The sequence below is a fragment of the Antechinus flavipes genome, chromosome 5 (genome assembly GCF_016432865.1).
Source record: "Antechinus flavipes isolate AdamAnt ecotype Samford, QLD, Australia chromosome 5, AdamAnt_v2, whole genome shotgun sequence".
In the NCBI taxonomy this organism is placed as follows: Eukaryota; Metazoa; Chordata; class Mammalia; order Dasyuromorphia; family Dasyuridae; genus Antechinus; species Antechinus flavipes.
The window spans coordinates 204,656,124-204,674,723 of NC_067402.1; the positions used below are offsets into that span (position 1 = coordinate 204,656,124).

At 40.3% G+C, this 18,600-nt stretch overlaps 3 protein-coding genes across 3 annotated transcripts in view; 2 read left to right on the plus strand and 1 right to left on the minus strand.

Moving 5' to 3' along the window:
- The first annotated feature begins 4,912 nt into the window (after positions 1-4,912).
- Positions 4,913-6,113, plus strand: LOC127564720 (leucine-rich repeat-containing protein 10-like). The gene has a single exon (XM_052001466.1). The coding sequence runs from the start codon at positions 4,959-4,961 to the stop codon at positions 5,802-5,804; it is 846 nt and encodes a 281-aa protein (XP_051857426.1). The 5' UTR covers positions 4,913-4,958; the 3' UTR covers positions 5,805-6,113.
- Positions 6,114-8,356: 2,243 nt separating this feature from the next.
- Positions 8,357-11,447, plus strand: LRRC10 (leucine rich repeat containing 10). Its single transcript, XM_052001465.1, has one exon. The coding sequence runs from the start codon at positions 8,436-8,438 to the stop codon at positions 9,279-9,281; it is 846 nt and encodes a 281-aa protein (XP_051857425.1). The 5' UTR covers positions 8,357-8,435; the 3' UTR covers positions 9,282-11,447.
- Positions 11,448-17,959: 6,512 nt separating this feature from the next.
- CCT2 (chaperonin containing TCP1 subunit 2) overlaps positions 17,960-18,600 on the minus strand; it is a 31,586-nt gene continuing 30,945 nt past the window's right edge. The window contains exon 16 of the mRNA XM_052001460.1: positions 17,960-18,455. Coding sequence (XP_051857420.1) covers positions 18,425-18,455 — 31 coding nt within the window. The 3' untranslated portion in view covers positions 17,960-18,424. The remainder of the gene's footprint in view (positions 18,456-18,600) is intronic.

An 18,600-nucleotide genomic window follows, 5' to 3' on the forward strand; every position in this document is an offset into this window, starting at 1 on the left:
GGGGAGGAGTCAACTGGATAAGATTAAGAGTGATGATTTAGGAAGAGGAAGCCCCAGGTAGTAGTATCTAATAGCAGCTGCCAGTGTGTGATTTCTTTGATTTTAATAAACTTCCAGCAAAAGTCATTTGGTTTCTGTGACAAATTACATGTCTGCAGCATAAATGCAGTTTCATGAATGTCCCTGTCTATATCACAAGTCAGATGAGATTATCACATATCTTCCAGCATACAAGATACAAGCATTCCATCCAAACAATTATCCTCAATTATCCAAGAGCTGATACAATACTCAGAATATTCCCTGGTTTCCTGGAGATCATCAGAGCTGTCAACAATCTCAGTTAATTCCTAACCCTGCCTCACAAGGGCAGTTCTTTAGGCATAAAACCCTCAGGCTGCTACCTTTTTCAAATCTTTTCTTCAGAGGCAAAGATCCTAATACCGCCTATAAAATTTATAGTATAAATCACGATCAAAATACAACCATCGGACTATTTATAGAAGGCAATTGGTTATACTGAGAAAGGAGCTCAAAATGTGCCTTGCAAATTCTCAAGAAAATGAGCCAAGAAGAGCTAAAGCTCCTGGCATTGTCATTCAGTCAGTCAATATACATTTATTAAGCACTTAGTAACTGCCAGGTACAGTGTTAAAGCTGAGGATACAAAGAAAGATGGCAAAAGACAGTCCTTTTTTTCAAAGAGCTGATAATCTAATGGGTGAGATAACATGTACACAACTAAGTTGTTGTTCCTCCTTTTCTAAAGTGGACCTCTGATATCACTGGATGTTTTGACTTGCACCTGAATTGGATTTAAGTGAGACGGAGTTGCTCAAAGTCACAGATCTCATTCTCTCTTCCTGATTCATTGAAGTTCTGTGGCAAGACAAAAGTCAAGGTGATGACTGATTCTCAGGAGGACTTGAGCTCAAATCTGCCCTCAGACACTTAATACTTCCTGGCTGTGTGACCCTGGGCAAGTCACTTAACCCCAATTGCCACAGGGGGGAAAAAAAAAAGAAAAGAAAAGAAAAAACAAAGGATGATTGACTCTAAGCCCTTCTCTGCAGTAGGACATCAGCCACTTTCATGGTTGTTGGAACAAATTGTTCATATCTGTCCATTCCACTGGCAGAAGTCTTCCCATACTTGAAGTAGATATTCCCCCAACTCACTTAGGGATTTGAGGTCTGTTGATTGCCTTCAACCTGCTATAACCCATCTGCCTGAGACGGGTTTACTGAGGTGGGCTCCCTGCATATGCTACAGCTTCTTGGAGTCGAAGGTGAGAATTAGGTAACAAGTGAACACCAAAGGTGCATGGGCACCTGAAAAGGAATCAGCAAGCCCTCACACTGGAGGTGCTAGTCATCCTGAATACTCTATACATCCCAGACAAAATATGGACCATATAAACTGGAGATAATAGAAAGAAGGTGCTAGGATTAAGGGAGAGTAGATGTAATGGGCTGAGGCTTGAGTTGATGCACTGAGGTCCCAAGCACATGAGGCTAAATAGTAATTGGACCATACTCTATTAATATATAAGCTTGGAGAAAGAATGGCCCGCGCCCACTCTTTGTACAAGTCCTGATGTATTGTATAGGAAATGACGATTTTGGTGGGTGGAGGCAGGGGTGTGGAAAGGGAAGGGGAAGAAGAGACTTTTGGCATTGCCATTGCGACGGTTTGCTCAGCTCAGATCTCTCTCTGTTAGCTGGCTTCCTGTCCCAGCTGCCCATATTGCTATCGCAATCTTTCTTGCCTATATTTGCTATCACAATCCTTATTCATCTCTTCACTTCAATAAAGATTGAAGATTTTTCCCTTAACCTGAATTCCTGACTCCAGCTGATTTTAAATATGCGGTCCTTACAAGTAAAAGCCTTTCTTTACAAGGTGGGATTTTAGCCATGATTTAAAGAAAGCCAGGGAAACCATGAAGCAAAGAGAGGGAGGAAGAACACTCCAGATAAGATGAACAGGGAAAATACCCCAACTCTGGAGATGGAGCATCATGAATGAGCAACAGTAAGGAGACCAGTGTCTCTGAATCACAGAAAATATGGAGAAAGACTAAAAAAGAAGAAAGGAATCAGATTACAAAGGGCTTTGGATGTCAGCAGATTTTATATTTGATCCTAGATATAACAGGGAGTCACTGGAGTTTATTGATAATGCTGTGAGAGGACAATGTCATTAGAGTGAAGAGTAATATGGAAGGAGTAACCTGTAAGCAAACTGGAAAAGTAGGAAGAGACCAAGTGACAAATGGCTTTAAATGCCCTCCAGTGGATTGTACCAAATGGTCATTGAGATAATAGAGATTGATGAAGAGCATTTATCCCAGTAGGTAATCGTGGGAAGTTGGTACAGCATCAAATAGAGGCAATATGAAGCCATAGAAAGACAACTAGTTAGCATCAGGAAAAACCTGGATTCAAATCCTCATGAGATTCCTTCTAGTTCTAAATCTATGATCCTATAACTTGGTGGCCCTCAAAATGAGCTTTTCAAAAAACATATTTTATTCAATTCCTTTTATTGTCCAATCATTTTTATTAATGCCTTACTCTTTGTGACCCTTTTTTGGGATTTTCTTGGCAAAGATCTGGATTGATCTGCCATTCCCTTCTTTAGTTCATGTTACAGGTAAGGAAACCGAGGCAAAGATTAAGTGACTTGTCCAGAGTCACACAGCTAGTAAGAGCCTGAGGCTGGGTTTGAATTCATAAAGAATTTTTCCTGATTCCAGACCTGGTGCTATATCTACTGGACCACTTAGCTGCCCAATTTTTAGTTAATATTAGTTTTATTATTAGTTATTATTAGTCCTAAGGACTAATAAAAGTCCTTAATAATAGTCGACATTTATAGAGTTTGCAACATACTTCACATGCATAATCTTGTATATTAAACCTCCCATAGGTACTTTATATGTGTGAATATTATATATAAGTACTTTATATACTATTATTTATAATAGCATAAGCAGTGTGATTCAGTGAAAAGGCTTTCTTCTAACAGCTCAAATTTATGTAGCATTTAAAGATTTTTCAAAGTGCTTTACATTGATCCTAACTCTCTAAGGAAGGTCTGTTATTACTCCATTTTATATATGAAAAAATGAGGCAAACAGAGAGTAAGAGACTTACCTACATCACCCAGTTAGTTAATGAATCAGATGGGATTTGGGTTACATATTGACTTAATTTTTAAATGTAAAGTTTTCTGTGTTTCATTGTATTTTGATTTATTTTACTAAATACTTCCGAATTACATTTTAACTAAGTTTCAGCAGCACTGAGCCGGTACTGTGAATTCCAAGTCTTGGGGTTGTGGGTCATGTGATCGACAATGCTGGTGTAGGGGATCATGTTAACACTTCCATTAGATACAAGGCCAAGCAACATTTGCAGAGAAGTCAACTATGTAGCAATGCAGCAGGCTAGAGCTGGAGTCAGCATATTAGTCCGAAGGATATTAGGTGTGTTCTTGGGTAAGTCACTTAACTTTTCTTTGCCTCAGTTTCCACATCTGTAAAATGAAGAAAATAATAGTGCTTACCGCCAAGAATTGTTGTGAAGATCAGATGAGATAATATTTGTAAAGCATGTTGTAAACCCTAAATCACTATATAAATACAAGCCTGGGCCACCACCACCACCATCATCATTATTACCATTAACAATGGTTAAACTGAATAGAATTGCTAGTTATTTGGAAAACTCATTTTGAGTCCTGGCATTTTAGAGGATAATAATTCTAAAACTGGAAAGTACCTTAAAAGTGTTCTAGTCTAACTTCCTCATTTTCAGAAAACTCAGGCAAAGTAACAGGATTTGAAATCAGGTTCTATGACTCTTAAGTTCAATCTTCTTGAAGATTTATTTCTGTTTAGTCTCAAGAGTTCAGTGGTTAGCATATACAATGATTTGTTGTTGTTGTTCAGTCTTTTTTCAGTCATGTCCGACTGGATTTGGGGTTTTCTTGGCAAAGATATTGCAATAGTTTGCCATTTCCTTCTCCGAGGTATTTTACGGATGAAGAAACTGAGGCAAACAAGGTCTATTAGCACGAAATCACGTCTTCCTGAAGATTCCAAGCTCAAAACTCTGGCACTGTACCACCCAGCAGCCCTGCATATACGGTGATTTCAACGAAGTAAAGACAATACAAAAAGGGACTCAGGTCCAGGAGGGTGGACAGCACCAGTGCCCTATGTTTAAAGTTAAAAGACGTCTCTTTTCTTTGTATTCACAACTGACAAATAGCAAAAGTAGAAAGCCATGACCAAATGCCATAACCTATTGGGCAGTTCCATTCAGTATTTAAGGGAACGTATATCTCGATTCCAATAATTTCATTTATACATTTTGGTTTAAGTCAGAAACTGTTTAGTTTTGTTTAAAAATAGATGCCGGGAGATTGGATTATTTGTCGTCTAGGGAAGGGGGTGGGGGAAAGGGAGGGAAAAAAGTTTAGAACACAAGATTTTGTAAAGGTGGATGTTGAAAATTATCTGTGTATATTTTGAAAATAAAAAGCTTTATTAAAAAAAATATTAGATGCCAGCGGAGGTTTACTCCGGCGAGTCAGCCCTTGCCACCAAGCCTTGCTGCCGGGGCCAGACTGTCGGCTGATATCGGCCCCCCACATCTTCTCCGCCTTATCTTTGGCCAAGGACAGGTTTAGAAAGCGGAGATAACGAGAGCCGCTTGGCGGGGAGCTGGTCTCCGAGTGGTCCTCCGCCCGTCAGCCAACACTCATTCCGCTATCAGGAACATTTTGCTGCTCTCAAGATGAACGGCTCCCAGCACATAAACGGCTGGTTATAATGCGGTGGATCGGAGTACCGGCGGGGCCATCGGTGAAGAGGGGGCCCCGGACGCCCTCAGGTCCCAGCCCGGCTTCGGCGGGAGGCTGGCGGAGCTCACCATGCGCCCGGGCTCACCATGGGGAACACCCTCCGGGCCCTCATCGCCTTCGTCCCCGCCGATGGCTGCCAGAACTACCTGCTGGGAGACCTCCGGGAGATGCCCCTGGACAAGATGGTGGACCTGAGCAGCAGGCAGCTGCGACGCTTTCCCTTGCACGTGTGCTCCTTCCGGGAGCTGGTGAAGCTCTACCTCAGCGACAACAAGCTGAACAGCCTGCCCCCGGAACTGGAGCAGCTGCAGAACCTGCAGATCCTGGCCTTGGATTTCAACAATTTCCGAGCCTTGCCTCCGGTGGTGTGCACGCTGAAGCAGCTCTGCATCCTCTACCTGGGCAACAACAAGCTCCGGGACCTGCCCTTGGAGCTGAGCTTGCTGCAGAACCTCAAGACGCTCTGGATCGAGAACAACTACCTGACCCAGCTGCCCGAGGTCATCTGTGAGCTGAGCCTGCTCAAAACCCTGCACGCCGGCTCCAACGCCCTGCGCCTCCTGCCCGGGCAACTGCGGAGCCTCCAGGAGCTGAGGACCATCTGGCTTTCGGGCAACCTGCTGAGCGATTTCCCCGCCGTGCTGCTGCACATGCCCTTCCTCGAAGTGATCGACGTGGATCGAAACAACATCTCCTACTTTCCCAGCCTGGTTCACCTGTCGGGCCTGAAGCTGGTCATCTACGACCACAACCCCTGCAGGAATGCCCCGAAGGTGGCCAAGGGGGTGCGGCGCGTGGGGAGGTGGTCGGAGGAAACCCCCGAGCCGGACCCCAGAAAAGCCAGGCGGCTTCGGATGGCCAAGGAGGAGGCTGACCAAGGGCAGCCACCTGCTCCCCCTGCCTCTCTTCCTGCGTCTGACAAACTGGACTAGTGCCTTCCTTGTGCCATTATCTGCTCTTGACCCTTCCTGTAGCTTGTTGGTACATAGTTGTTTGCATGTGTCCTTCCCCTCTCTCCTTCCCCCTCCCCTCCCTCCTTCCTCCTCCCCATTAGAGATCGGGGACTGTCAAGTGCCTTTGTTAGTACCCTCGGCACTTAATACATAGCTGGCACATTTTTGTTGTTCAGTCCTTCTTCAAGTCCTGTCCTACTCTTGGTGATCCCGGTTGGGGTTTTCTTGGCAGAGGTACCAGAGGTTTGCCCTTTCCTCCAGCTCAATGTAATGTCCTCCTCCAGGTCATTTTACATTTGAGGAAACCGAGGCAAAGATTAAGTGACTTGTCCAGAGTCACACAGCTAGTAAGTGCCTGAGACTGGGTTTGAATTCATAAAGAATTTTTCCTGATTCCAGACCTGGTGCTATATCTACTGGACCACTTAGCTGCCCAATTTTTAGTTAATATTAGTCTTATTATTAGTTATTATTAGTCCTAAGGACTAATAAAAGTCCTTAATAATAGTCGACATTTATAGAGTTTGCAACATACTTCACATGCATAATCTTGTATATTAAACCTCCCATAGGTACTTTATATGTGTGAATATTATATATAAGTACTTTATATACTATTATTTATAATAGCATAAGCAGTGTGATTCAGTGAAAAGGCTTTCTCCTAACAGCTCAAATTTATGTAGCATTTAAAGATTTTTCAAAGTGCTTTACAGTGATCCTAACTCTCTAAGGAAGGTCTGTTATTACTCCATTTTATATATGAAAAAATGAGGCAAACAGAGAGTAAGAGACTTACCTACATCACCCAGTTAGTTAATGAATCAGATGGGATTTGGGTTACATATTGACTTAATTTTTAAATGTAAAGTTTTCTGTGTTTCATTGTATTTTGATTTATTTTGCTAAATACTTCCGAATTACATTTTAACTAAGTTTCAGCAGCACTGAGCCGGTACTGTGAATTGCAAGTCTTGGGGTTGTGGGTCATGTGATCGACAATGCTGGTGTAGGGGAATCATGTTAACACTTCCATTAGATACAAGGCCAAGCAACATTTGCAGAGAAGTCAACTATGTAGCAATGCAGCAGGCTAGAGCTGGAGTCAGCATATTAGTCCGAAGGATATTAGGTGTGTTCTTGGGTAAGTCACTTAACTTTTCTTTGCCTCAGTTTCCACATCTGTAAAATGAAGAAAATAATAGTGCTTACCGCCAAGAATTGTTGTGAAGATCAGATGAGATAATATTTGTAAAGCATGTTGTAAACCCTAAATCACTATATAAATACAAGCCTCAGACACCACCACCACCATCATCATTATTACCATTAACAATGGTTAAACTGAATAGAATTGCTAGTTATTTGGAAAACTCATCTTGAGTCCTGGCATTTTAGAGGATAATAATTCTAAGACTGGAAAGTACCTTAAAAGTTTTCTCGTCTAATCTCCTCATTTTCAGAAAACGGAGGCAAAATAACAGGATTTGAAATCAGGTTCTATGATTCTTAAGTTTAATCTTCTTTAAGATTTATTTGTTTAGTCTCAAAAGTTCAGTGGTTAGTATATACAATGATTTGTTGTTGTTGTTCAGTCTTTTTTCAGTCATGTCCGACTGGATTTGGGGTTTTCTTGGCAAAGATATTGCAATAGTTTGCCATTTCCTTCTCCGAGGTATTTTACGGATGAGGAAACTGAGGCAAACAAGGTCTATTAGCACGAAATCACGTCTTCCTGAAGATTCCAAGCTCAAAACTCTGGCACTGTACCACCCAGCAGCCCTGCATATACGGTGATTTCAACGAAGTAAAGACAATACAAAAAGGGACTCAGGTCCAGGAGGGTGGACAGCACCAGTGCCCTATGTTTAAAGTTAAAAGATGTCTCTTTTCTTTGTATTCACAACTGACAAATAGCAAAAGTAGAAAGCCATGACCAAATGCCATAACCTATTGGGCAGTTCCATTCAGTATTTAAGGGAACGTATTTTGGATGCAGTATCTCGATTCCAATAATTTCATTTATACATTTTGGTTTAAGTCAGAAACTGTTTGGTTGTGTTTAAAAATAGATGCCGGGAGATTGGATTATTTGTCGTCTAGGGAAGGGGGTGGGGGAAAGGGAGGGAAAAAAGTTTAGAACACAAGATTTTGTAAAGGTGGATGTTGAAAATTATCTGTGTATATTTTGAAAATAAAAAGCTTTATTAAAAAAAATATTAGATGCCAGCGGAGGTTTACTCCGGCGAGTCAGCCCTTGCCACCAAGCCTTGCTGCCGGGGCCAGACTGTCGGCTGATATCGGCCCCCCACATCTTCTCCGCCTTATCTTTGGCCAAGGACAGGTTTAGAAAGCGGAGATAACGAGAGCCGCTTGGCGGGGAGCTGGTCTCCGAGTGGTCCTCCGCCCGTCAGCCAACACTCATTCCGCTATCAGGAACATTTTGCTGCTCTCAAGATGAACGGCTCCCAGCACATAAACGGCTGGTTATAATGCGGTGGATCGGAGTACCGGCGGGGCCATCGGTGAAGCGGGGGCCCCGGACGCCCTCAGGTCCCAGCCCGGCTTCGGCGGGAGGCTGGCGGAGCTCACCATGCGCCCGGGCTCACCATGGGGAACACCCTCCGGGCCCTCATCGCCTTCGTCCCCGCCGATGGCTGCCAGAACTACCTGCTGGGAGACCTCCGGGAGATGCCCCTGGACAAGATGGTGGACCTGAGCAGCAGGCAGCTGCGACGCTTTCCCTTGCACGTGTGCTCCTTCCGGGAGCTGGTGAAGCTCTACCTCAGCGACAACAAGCTGAACAGCCTGCCCCCGGAACTGGAGCAGCTGCAGAACCTGCAGATCCTGGCCTTGGATTTCAACAATTTCCGAGCCTTGCCTCCGGTGGTGTGCACGCTGAAGCAGCTCTGCATCCTCTACCTGGGCAACAACAAGCTCCGGGACCTGCCCTTGGAGCTGAGCTTGCTGCAGAACCTCAAGACGCTCTGGATCGAGAACAACTACCTGACCCAGCTGCCCGAGGTCATCTGTGAGCTGAGCCTGCTCAAAACCCTGCACGCCGGCTCCAACGCCCTGCGCCTCCTGCCCGGGCAACTGCGGAGCCTCCAGGAGCTGAGGACCATCTGGCTTTCGGGCAACCTGCTGAGCGATTTCCCCGCCGTGCTGCTGCACATGCCCTTCCTCGAAGTGATCGACGTGGATCGAAACAACATCTCCTACTTTCCCAGCCTGGTTCACCTGTCGGGCCTGAAGCTGGTCATCTACGACCACAACCCCTGCAGGAATGCCCCGAAGGTGGCCAAGGGGGTGCGGCGCGTGGGGAGGTGGTCGGAGGAAACCCCCGAGCCGGACCCCAGAAAAGCCAGGCGGCTTCGGATGGCCAAGGAGGAGGCTGACCAAGGGCAGCCACCTGCTCCCCCTGCCTCTCTTCCTGCGTCTGACAAACTGGACTAGTGCCTTCCTTGTGCCATTATCTGCTCTTGACCCTTCCTGTAGCTTGTTGGTACATAGTTGTTTGCATGTGTCCCTCCCCTCTCTCCTTCCCCCTCCCCTCCCTCCTTCCTCCTCCCCATCAGAGATCGGGGACTGTCAAGTGCCTTTGTTAGTACCCTCGGCACTTAATACATAGCTGGCACATTTTTGTTGTTCAGTCCTTCTTCAAGTCCTGTCCTACTCTTGGTGATCCCGGTTGGGGTTTTCTTGGCAGAGGTACCAGGGGTTTGCCCTTTCCTCCAGCTCAATGTAATGTCCTCCTCCAGGTTATTTTACATTTGAGGAAACCGAGGCAAGGTTAAGTAACTTACCCAGGGTCACACACAGTCAGTAACTGTCTGAGGTCACATTTGAACTCAGGTCTTGCTGACTCCAGACCCAGCACTCTGTCCCACTGGGCCATCTAGGCTTCTCCACCTGGCACATAGTAGATGCTACTAAATGCTTGTTGATTGACTTTACTTTGGACCTAACTACAGTACATCCTTGATTAAAACGAACAGTCCTTCCCTGAACAATTTCTCCTGCATAAAGGAACCAAAGGGAAACAACTCTTGTTCACATTCAGAAGAAAATGAATATCCAGAATACCCAGTAACTACCTTTTCTCACAACTATTCCCACTACTCTCAATCCCAGCTAATTGGAAAAAAAAATAAACATGACATTCGATATCACCCATCACCTTAAGATTCTGCAATCCTGCGGCAGAGAATTTGGAAATGTATTAGAGAGCACACTGTGTTGTATTTAGCTTTGTAGCATCTAGTGCTTTACACAAAATGGGGACTTTAATCAACTCTCAGGAGAGATGAATTTTAATTCTCCTTAGAGAGTGTGCCTTAAAGGGGAAGCTGTTTTATTTTAACTAATTAAACCATCACTTCTCAATTGGACAGTCTGCCTCTCACTTCCCTGGAACTATGGTGCTGACAGTGTCTACACTCATCCTACTTGTGGAGATCACAATCTACCTGTTTTCTCATCATGGGTGTTTTTTATCCAGTCCTTCCAATCAATTTTCCATGGAAGATCTACTCTAGATTTTGGCCAAGTACAGCAGAAAGAGCCCTAGATTTGAATTCTGGTTCTGCTATTTGTTGTCTTGGGCAAGTCTTCATGTGATTTTGGATTGCTCTATAAAAAGAGAGAAATGCACTAAATGATTTCTAAGATTCCTTTCAATTCTAAATCCTTCAAAATGAAACAAGGTAAAGACTGTTGGGAAGGATTAATCTTCTAGTAGCTTGAGCAGGCATACTGTTCATGTCAGAGTACCCAAAAAGAAAATATTTTCACTAGCCCATGGCTGTTTATGTAATGTGCTAATATTTAGTTTGTCTTCGCAGGACTGAAATTATTCTGCATTACGCATTTAAGGCTGCTTAAAATTGTGTTCCCAGCATTGTTTTCAGAGTCAAACTCAGTCATGGAAAAATATTCTGATGAAACAAATACTCGTGAGACTTTTTCTCTATAGCTCAAAACTCATTCCATTTAATATTTCCCTTCCACTCTCATAAGTCTCAATTGACATTAATGAACTTGAAAATTGGTTTGGCCCAGTTTAGCCAATTTCCCATAAAAGGTTTGATTCAGTGCTGTTTATAACTCTTTTATGTCATTCATGATCATCTGGAAAGTAGAGACTCTTTAGCTGTGCTCTTATTAAGGTCATGTATAGACTGGTATTCTGGCTGATACTCTAGAGCATGCTTTGTTTCTGCTTGTTTAAATAAATGAGAGGTAATTGAACCTCATTCTCTTGGTGCTAGAGTAACTTCATCAAGAAAATTCACATCTGGTTAGAGTAGGGCTCTTAGTGGTAGGTTAAACATTTATTTACTTGCTTAAGAAAATAAACAGAAGTAAATGTGAATTCCAGATTGCATTCTACATAAGAATAGCTAATGTTTGTCTATTTAAAATTAATGTCCTATTTTGAATCTGTCTAGCATTTCAATAAGCATTTTCTATATACCTATGTAAATAAAACGAGCATATTTGCAATTATCTTTAGATGCCTGCCAATTGTATGTTTTTTCTTCCTCAGAAAAAAATTCATTTATTCTCATTCAACTGCTGTCAGTGGCTTTTTTATTAGCCACACATTAACTTGTTTAGCATATGAATATATGATCCCATCACAGCACTGTGTTCAGACAATCATTCTGAAAGCACTGCATGAATGTATTTTAACTTGCCAGAAAGGTTACTTTGAAGTAACATCTTCTGGAATTCTGACTTACATAAAAATCTTCTTGAGAAAGGATGTTGGGTCTAGAAAGGAGTCATTCATGGAACGATTTTGCACAGATTTTTCCTTGGCCTCCAGGCTAACTGGACTTTCAACAGCTATTTGATAGTCATTTAAGTGCAACACAATTATTAAAACTATAAGGATGAGAGGTTTAGGACATTTACCCCGTACTTGGCCAAGTCTGCATCACAGATTAGGACAGCAAAGAACATATATAAAATACTGTGTATTTATCAAAATGTTATCTAAATATCACTTATATTGTTGTTGTTGTTATATTCTCTGAAAGCAATCCATTTTTGACCATGAATTCACGACACCTTTCTGAACTAGGTTTTCTTGTTATATGTTTCCTAAATCAGACACTAGAAGCTAATTGTCCAACAACTGTAACTTTTTTGCTTTATTATAAACGATAATAATTAGCATGTATTAAACTTAGGTAGAATTGCCAGTTTAATTATATTGGCTCAGTCTACCCATGAGCAATTAATATTTCTCCAATTGTTTAGATGTCATTATGTGTGGGGAAAAAGGTTTTGTAAATGTGTTCATATAGTTAGAGATACTTCTTATAGGTCTGTTACGCCTAGGCTATTCTCTAAGACTGCAAATTCAAGGGACAGGTACCAATCTACATTGGTAGAAAGAGCTTGTCCCTATTCCCCTTCCTTAAAAATCTTATACATAAAAGTAATATTACTTTTACCCAAACCAAAACAAAGTTAACTAAACAGTAAAGCCAGTTACCATTCTTAATCCAAAATCTACATGAGGGTCACACGATGTAATAATGTAGGTTTTTCCTATATGATCTAAAAATATATTCACAGCAGGATTCCTTTTTATGTCATAGATCCCTCTGGTAATCTAGTGAAGCCAATGGAAGTTTTCTCAGAATGATATTTTGAAAAATACAAAATAAAATACATAGAAACACAAAGGAAACAAATAATGTTCAAACAAGTTCATAGATCCCAGGTTCTTACTTCGAGGGTATTGTGTCATTTTGTCCCCAAACTATTCATTGTTTGCTGAGTCCACTGAGGTTATTCTTGCCTTGTTTTCCTATATCTGGAATATACCTCTTCCTTGCACCTGCCTGCTAGAATCCTTAACTTCCATCAAGCCTCCTGCCTCTATTTATCCAGCAGCTAACACCATTCCCTCTCCACTAAAAAACAAAATTTTAAAAAAAGTTGGCATTTTTATGGATTTTGCATTTACTTATTTGTATAAATATCATTTCCTTGACAATTTACAAGAATGTAAGCTCTTTGAAGGCATTTTCATTTTTCTTTTTTGTATCTAGGGCCTAGTACAGAGTCCAGTTCAGAGGGAAGTTAATACATTTTTTTGCTGAATGAAATGAAAGCACTCATGACCAATGCTGTAAGTTATATTAAATAGTATAATACTTAGTCTTGCATGATTACTATCATTGAGTTGTTTTCTTTCTTGAATGAAAAGATTAAAAACATCAAAGGATTCATTTTTTTCCAAAATCCTGAGTAATTTGTTTTATCTTTGCAAGAGAAAATATCACAGTCACTCTAGTTCTAAGTGTGAAAACTCTAATTTTGAAATTAAATGCTTCTGCCAACCCATCCTGGCTATAACTATGTTAGGAAATACACAGATATGGTTACTAAGGAAATTCACATCCCATTTCCTTACAAGTCAATTAGAATCTTTCCTATCCACTATTGTCCCAGAACTAGCATTTGCCAAATTAAGCTTTTTCCTAGGAATGGAACCAGAACTCTGGGATTCGGTGATAACAAGGCTAATGTGAGGGTGTGAGATTTTTTTTTTTTGTTGTTCTACCAGAGGCTCCAAACTTTCTCCTATTTTTTTCCATCTCTAACTCATATTCGTTTTATCTTCCAGTTTACATGATTATTTTACCATTTACCAGTTATGGGCTTGAGGATTCAAATACTGGATAAATTTATTTCCCTTTATTAAATTGAGACAAAAGTATTTCCTACATGCTCTTGACCTAAAAGGATGGTATTAATATTCTTGGCAGGAATCCATGACAATAAGGCCCAACAAATAGGGCAGTTGAAGAAATGATTATGATGTTAAATATAAGACATGGCTCTTTCTTGGATCCTTTAGTTACTCTCTTCTGGATGCTTTGATATATCAATGACTTCCTTTAAACTTCCTTTGTGTGGTGCACAAAATGGAATACAATATTCCAACTTTCTTATTTTTCATGATAACCCTGGAAAAAAAAAACGTGCCTAAGATTATGAGTCCAGGGTTCTTTGCATTATGCTGCTGCTACCTCCTTCAGAACCTTCAGGGATGATGTTTTACATTTTCAAAGCTTTTATCTCAATCATACAGGAGGATCAGTGCAATTCTAAACTTTTAATAACAAAATTGCACTAAGACTTTTGGGACACCCTGTATTTTTAACCTCAAAAAAATAACTCTAAGTGAAGTGAATAAATCTTTAAAAATGCCATTTCAAATTAACCAATTTGTATAGGACATGTCCACGATTTAAAAAGAAGCCTGTAACCAAGGATTTGGTAAGTATAAAGTAACACATCAGCATGCATAATTAATTATAAACTATAACTAAACACCAATAGATTTTAATAGCTGGATGACTTAAGTTTACTGTATTCCTTTTAGTAAAAATCTGAACTAGAGTTCTGTTTTGTTCTATGATAATCATCCAGACTTCTGTCTTTATGTTCATGTAGAAAATGACACTAAGATACTTGAAAGCACATATATTTTGGCCTAGGAACAAATCAATAAGATCAAGCAAATGTTTCTTATTCATGTTTTGAAACAACACACCAAATGACAGCTTGGAAATAAAATTCCAGCAATTTTCCCCCTTGTACTACCCTTGAGGCAGAATATAGGGGAAAAAAAGACTGTGTATCTACTGCAAATTTAAATGCGATCTCACATACAAGGGCACCAATGCTGCTGGAGTCTACAGGAAGACAGTATTGGTTTAACACAAGGTTATTTTAAGATTATTTTAAGATAATTTATTTAAGATTGTGAAATTGACAAAATGAATGCAATTTCCCTATGTCCCTTTACAGGAACAATGCAAATAATATACCCATACTACGGTCTAGGTACGCAGACACTTGTTGAGATTTTGGAATTGTAGAAGCATTAAGTTATATTATCTTTGCATGTAACCTTCAATGTCAAGTCTCCCATTAGGGTAATTGTGAGATCTAGCAGTGGTCGGATTTCAAGTAAACACCTTTCAAAGTTCTAAAAATGCACCAGAAGGGATAAAGAAAAAATGCCAAAAAGAACAATAATAATAAGCTCCTCCATTCAGTCCAGAAATCCCTGGTAAAGAATGCCAAAATCCTACAGAAGCTCTGATCAGACAAATCAGAGCAGGTGGAAGGCAAAACATCTAAAGAGCGTAATCTCCTAGCAACTAATGGGAGCCGGACCGTATCATCACCTAGGCAGCCCCTACCAGGACAAGGGCCAGGGCCAGACTAGTGTCCAGTGCTGGGCCCAAGCAAGCTGGGCGTGAGCAACTATGGGAGACAGGGCCTAGATGGACCATGTCGAGCTAGAGAAAGGGCCAGAGCAGCGCTTGGAGAAACAAAGGACCTAAGGTCTTCTGAGAGGTCTGCTCTTAACATAATCAGCATCTATTTAGGGCTTACCAAGGTCCCAGTAATGGATATTGGCAATTCCAAGTTTGAGAAAGGAAAACAGAAGAGCCAAAACCCAAAATCCAAGTTAAGTCCTCACTTGACTGAGTCAAAACTCAGAATTCTTTTTTTTTTTTTTTTTTTTGGGGGGGGGGGGTGGGGAGGGGAGGTATGAGGCAATTGGGTTTGAGTGACTTGCCCAGGATCACACAGCTAGTTATGGCACATTTGAATTCAGGTTCAAATAGGGAATAATTTATCAAGGGGGCAAGAAAGGCTCCAGAGTTGGCCAAACACTGTCCATTGGTCAAATATTACCGCCACAATTTCCAGACTTTCAGTGGTGAATGAATCTTCACTGCAACAAGAAAGCAGACTTTAGGGCTGGTGTTCTGTCCACTTTACCATCCAGCTGTTCCTAAAACTCAAAATTCCCAAAAAAAGAAAGATCCTAGTCTTGTCCATGGCAAAAAGGACCAAGGAGAGCCTTCCTATAACACCCAAGATCTAGCTCAAAGCAGAAAACTAAAATCCAGAAACTAACACTGGAATTAAAAGTAAACCCAAGAAAAAACTGAACACAATGAAGAACTATGTGGGCTAGAGGTCCAATAAATAAATCCGAAAGAAAAAAAAATCCATGACAAGTAGAACACGAGAGAACAAATTCCTGGCCACAAGAACTAGAGTGACTGTAATAAGTTAAATAAAGGATACAGAATATAATATTATAAGAAATTTTGGCTGAGGAAAAGAATGGCAGGAATAGAATAGAAATTAAGTTTGGAGTAAGTTGACTATGAGAAAATAGATGTTAAAAGCAAAAGACTTAATTAAAGCCCCCAGAAAATAAAAGATATAGGGGCAGCTAGGATGGCACAATAGATACCGAGTCCTGGTCCTGGAATCCTCAGACATACTAGTTATGTGACTCTTTTTGCTTCCAAAAGAGAGAGGGGAGAGCAGAGTGAAAGAGAAAATATTAAGATAAATTATATTAACAAAGTAAGAAGAGATAACCTAACAATCAGATTACCTAAGGATCACAGACCTCCAGTTCAGATATCCTATTTTAAAAGCCTATCTCAGAAGTCTCTTCAAACCTGTTATGTGCCCTTTTTCAATAAGAAAGAATTTACAAAATCCACAAAACATCCATTTTCTTTTCTCCTTTCAATAAACATCCAAGTGAAAAGTAGAGGCAGGATTGCTTAAGGAAGGCCTCGGTTCAAATACTCTTTTGACTCTCACAAACTGTGAGACTACTACTACTAAATCACTATTTCCTTCAGGAAACTTCCCAGGACTTTTTTTTGCCCTTCAGATATGCTGCCTTTATTTGAAAAAGCAGTAAATTCAAATCTTAAACTCTTTATTTTTCCATACCAACACTGTGAAGTAAGATATCCATATAGGAATGTGATGTCACCTTTGCTTTCTTGTTGCAGTGAAGATTCATTCACTATTGAAAGGCTGGAAATTGTGGTGGTGATATCTGACCAATGGGCAGTTGGGCTAACTCTCCGGAATCTTTTTTGCCTCCCAGATAATTATATATTCCTGGGGGACACAAGTGTTATCACTTTGTTTTAAACATTAATTTCAAAACTGTCCTGATTCTTTTATTTTCTTCTGATCTCTTTTGCATTTTAGTATAAATTATACCTTTGCTTTTTCTTGTCCCTTTACTTCTTTATTGTGAGAGACAAGAAAAAGAAGGAAAAGAAAAAATAGAACTCTTGTAACGTATGGTCAAGGAAAACATTACTGCATTAACCATATCAAAAAAAATCTGGCTCATCCTACATCCTGAGTGCCTTATATATCCATAAAGGGGTGGGGAGCATGTTTCAACACTAGTATTCTGTTTAAAAAAACCAAAAATATCTTACCAAGAACTCCATGGATGCTGATGAAATGCAGGAATGATTTATTTTATCTTCTTTCAAGAATGGGTCCAGGGCTTATTTCAAGTCAAGCTGAGTTGGCTTATTTTCCAACACCAAGTAAATCACAGATCCTTTTAAATTGAGGCATCTTGTTCTCTCAAAAGGTAACTTTTTACCTTCATGGTAGTCACTGCAGCTAGCTAACTCAAAAAGGAATTTCAAGGTTTTATGTCAAAAGTTAGAGGGCTTGAATAAACCTGGTGGAATACCATTTATCATTAAATTTCCCAGGCTTCTTGCACTAGTGAAACTTAAAAGCATCTTAACTAGTTAAATTTCTCAATTTAAAGTTATTAGTAGGGGCAGCTAGGTGATGCAGTGGTGCAGCCTTGAAGTCAGGAGGATCTGAATTCAAATCTGGTCTCAGACATTTAACACTTCCTAGCTGTGTGACCCTGGACAAGTCACTTAATGCCAATTGCCTCAGAGAAAAAAAAAGGGAAATAAAGTTAACAGTAACCAATGCCTGTATATATTTGAAGGAGTACAGATCTGAGAGTCAGGATAACTTGAGCTCAAATCTTCTTCAGCTGCTCACTGGCTGTGACTCTGCAAAAGTTTCCTTCAAGTGTAAAACAGGAATAACAGCTCTTACCTCAAAGGGTTATTGTGAGGATTACATGAATGATATTTGTAAAATGTGTTTAACACAATGCCTAGCACATTAGACACTGAATAATTATTCTCTTCCCCTCCCCATTTCAGTTTAGAAACCAAATAATAAAGCATAAACAAATTATGTGGAATGATTTGCCAGAACACTGAAGCAATAATTGGATCTTGATTTATTGAATATTTCGATTTTAGTTGATAACAAAGTATTGAACCAAATAACTAACTCACATGTGGCTGGTGGGTAGGCTATCATTAACCTATCTAAACTCTAAACTACAGAAGCTTTTCTGCAATTATTTTTTACATTAAGGGTTAACACAGAACTTATGATAACACAAGACAAATTAAAAGCAGGGTAAACAATTGGAAATTTTATTTCAGTGCACAGTAGGAGGAAATGAACTTTTAAAAAATCAACTCTATATTTTGTCTGAAAATGAAACAGCAAATAAATTAGACCCATGTTGAAATAGAAGAGTCAGTTTAAATGTCAAATTCATGGATATGCTTTGTCTCAGATAAGCTTCTGTTCCTTGTTGTCCTTAGAAGGTGCATTTCTCTCCAACAACTTTGTTACTGAAATGGTTGGCCCCAGAGTCCTCTGGGATTTGGGAATGTCTAACATGGGTGGTGATCTGGTACACGTTTTCTGTTTAAAAAAAAAAATTAAGAAAATGTATTATATTAATTTTTCTTGATAAATCCTAAGCATTCTTTTCTTCTCCACTCTGCCTTTAAAAAAGCAAACAACAACAACAACAACAAAAAAACCCTGAATCAACTACGAGCCAATT